We start from the raw sequence: 2,647 nt of genomic DNA on the forward strand, positions 1-2,647 counted from the left end.
CCTACTCCCAGCCTTGCCCCACACAAATCTGGCGGCACACACTTTCCCCCCACATACCCTCCTGGACAAGCGGCATGAGCAGTCAGATGAGTGGCTCCCAGACAAGCGGTGTGCAATGGCAGGAGCCAGCCCCACCTTACCGTGCCCCCCAGATGAGCTGCAGCTCCATCTCGCACCAGCCCCTGCCCCAGTCCACTCCCTCTCTCATTGCAGGGGGCCTTGATTTGCCCCCCATGCCTCTTCCCTCCCCGCTCCCCTTCCACCACACCAGACTTGCTAGCTGCATGCAGTTCTCCAAGCTGCTGGGCAGTGCTCCTCGCCACCTACATGCTGTGCTGCAGCTCTGTGCATGCATGGGCCATTTAGCGGCCAAATTATTAGCCATATCAGGCTGATTTCCCATACAAATTATTTTCTTTATATCGGTGCCAATCTGATATCGGACTGATGCATCAGTGCACCTCTGTTAAAATTCTGTGCTATGGTTGACTATTGTATAAATAATTCCTGGCTACCTGAATTAGAGCACCTGCGTAACTGTTTAACCCCAGTGTTACTGTCGCTTTTGACTCGCCCTTAGTTGGGTTTAATTCTTTTTCTACAAATGTAGAAAAATGTAGCCTTTTAATTTTTTTTAAATGTTTAGCTTATCTCTTTCTAAATGAGAGGGTAGGCTAAATCTGGGTTAGAAATGAGGGGGACCGGTCCGCGGGGACAGTATGGACAGATTCAGACACACAAAAATATTTAAATTGTACAGTATAACCTTATTCTCTTCCAGTTAGTGTAAATTGCATAAATTGAATGGTACATTTGTGGGACACTGTACAGTCGTCTTCATCAGTCTAAGGCAGTTATATTTTAATATAAAATGATGTGAAACTTCTATGGTAAATCTTCCTACAGTCATAACATGCATTTCATCCCCATTCCTAATTGCTCTCTAAAAGTTAAGTCTAGAGACTTATTGATAAGGCGAAATTCTCTTTACTGATTTATGCTCTTTTGCTTATGAATGTAATAGGAACATTGTATTTGACCACACAACTGTGTGGGGAAAAAATGCTAATGTTATAAGAAGGATGGGGTCCTAGGACATTTTGGTTTATTCTTGGATTTCTCACTGAATTGATAAATCCTTATTTGCTTTTGTTTGTTTTAATGATCTGAGAGTGAGTTTAAAAAATATATCCTTTTTTTGCAGGGATGTTGGCAGGCTGAATTTGAATGTCTATTCAAGAACTAAAATATGATTATATTTGAAAGGTATAGTTGAAAAGTATAAGAGTGCAAGGAATAATTTTGTGCTAATGAAGCAAATGTCTGCTGTTTTTGTTTACAGGCCCTTTTGGAATAAATCATGGAATAGAGCTTCATTCAGATGTGGTAGAATATGCCAAGGAAAAATTGGAGAGCTTCATAAAATATAGTGATAGCTTTGATAAGTAAGTATGTAATTTGCCAAGCTCTTTCTGAAGCCATAAATTATGTTTTTTAATTAAAGTAAAAAAAAAATTAACTTTTAAACATCTTTTAAATCTTTGTTGAAAATCAAATTTGAGTGTTGTGAGATGCCTTTAAATGTGGGCAATGTTGAGATAAATTTGAAACTTGGAGAGGGGCAGGGTTTTAAGTTGAACATCTCTGCTATTTGAGTGTGTTTGGCAAAATCTATCCTTCAGTATTCTGGCCAATAAGCTTACATAAAGATTAAGATGTATTATCATGCAGGGTACTGTCTTTTCAAGTGTAAGGTAAATTTTTATATATCAGAGAGGCAGGTTAATATTAAACAAACACCCTGTTGTGCCTGTCTGATGTACAGTAAGTTAATCTGAACCATTTAACCTGGTAGTGTTGAACAGGATATACAGGTAAATGAAAGACAAACACAGGAATGGATTTAAGCAGCAAGGCCAGAACTTTAACAGTGGGAGAGAAGTGTTTTATTCCCAACCACATGCACCCAATCAGTTATAGTTACTTGGTATTTCAATAGATTCATCGTGGAATTTCAGGGTTCTCACCATCTAATTAAAACTCAGTGTAGGCTGTCCCCTCGGACTTAGCCCACTTCAGAATCCTATTGCTCTTCCCTCCGGTGGAGATGGACTGTATAGAGGCGCTTGTACACATGACAGGGTTAGCCCTCAGGGTTTTATTCTCTGTCCCCTAAATTGAAATGGTGAGTTTTTAATTGAAACCCACCATTTCAATTTTTCCATCATGTTATGGCAAGGGGGCCCCATCCTTTTTTTGCTGGAGCCTCCCTACTGTTGTGGGGGAGGGGTGCAAGCTGCTGGCAGGCCAAGCAGCCCCTGAGCTGTTGGGGTCCCTGGTCCTTCCCTCCATGGTGGCGGCACCCCCTGGAGCTTCCTGGGCAGGATGCTAGTGGGCTGGGTGCTGTCCCAGCTTGGAGGCGGCACCTGACTTTATCCAACTGTTCCCCAAGCCTGCCTGGGGAGCAGTGCATGGTGGGCTTCCAGCAAGCGGGCTCAAGGAACAGTTGGATTGGGCCAGGTGCTGCATCCAAGCTGGGGTAGCACCCCACAGGCAGCCCTGAGGGGTGCTGCTGCCATGGAGGGAAGGACCAGGTCCGTCGTTGTCGTTGTCGTCGTCGTCGTCGTGGTGTCCTTCCCGCCCCCCC

General features: G+C 43.5%; 1 protein-coding gene across 8 annotated transcripts in view; it reads left to right on the top strand.

Moving 5' to 3' along the window:
- The window catches only part of PCMTD1 (protein-L-isoaspartate (D-aspartate) O-methyltransferase domain containing 1), an 86,421-nt gene that overhangs the window by 55,902 nt on the left and 27,872 nt on the right, over positions 1–2,647 (top strand). For all 8 annotated transcript variants that reach the window (XM_025214780.1, XM_025214782.1, XM_025214781.1 and 5 more), the window contains one exon: positions 1,343–1,445. In XM_025214780.1, the coding sequence (XP_025070565.1) occupies positions 1,343–1,445 (103 nt within the window). The remainder of the gene's footprint in view (positions 1–1,342; positions 1,446–2,647) is intronic.

This window comes from Alligator sinensis, unplaced genomic scaffold (genome assembly GCF_000455745.1).
Source record: "Alligator sinensis unplaced genomic scaffold, ASM45574v1 scaffold1007_1, whole genome shotgun sequence".
NCBI classification, from domain to species: Eukaryota; Metazoa; Chordata; order Crocodylia; family Alligatoridae; genus Alligator; species Alligator sinensis.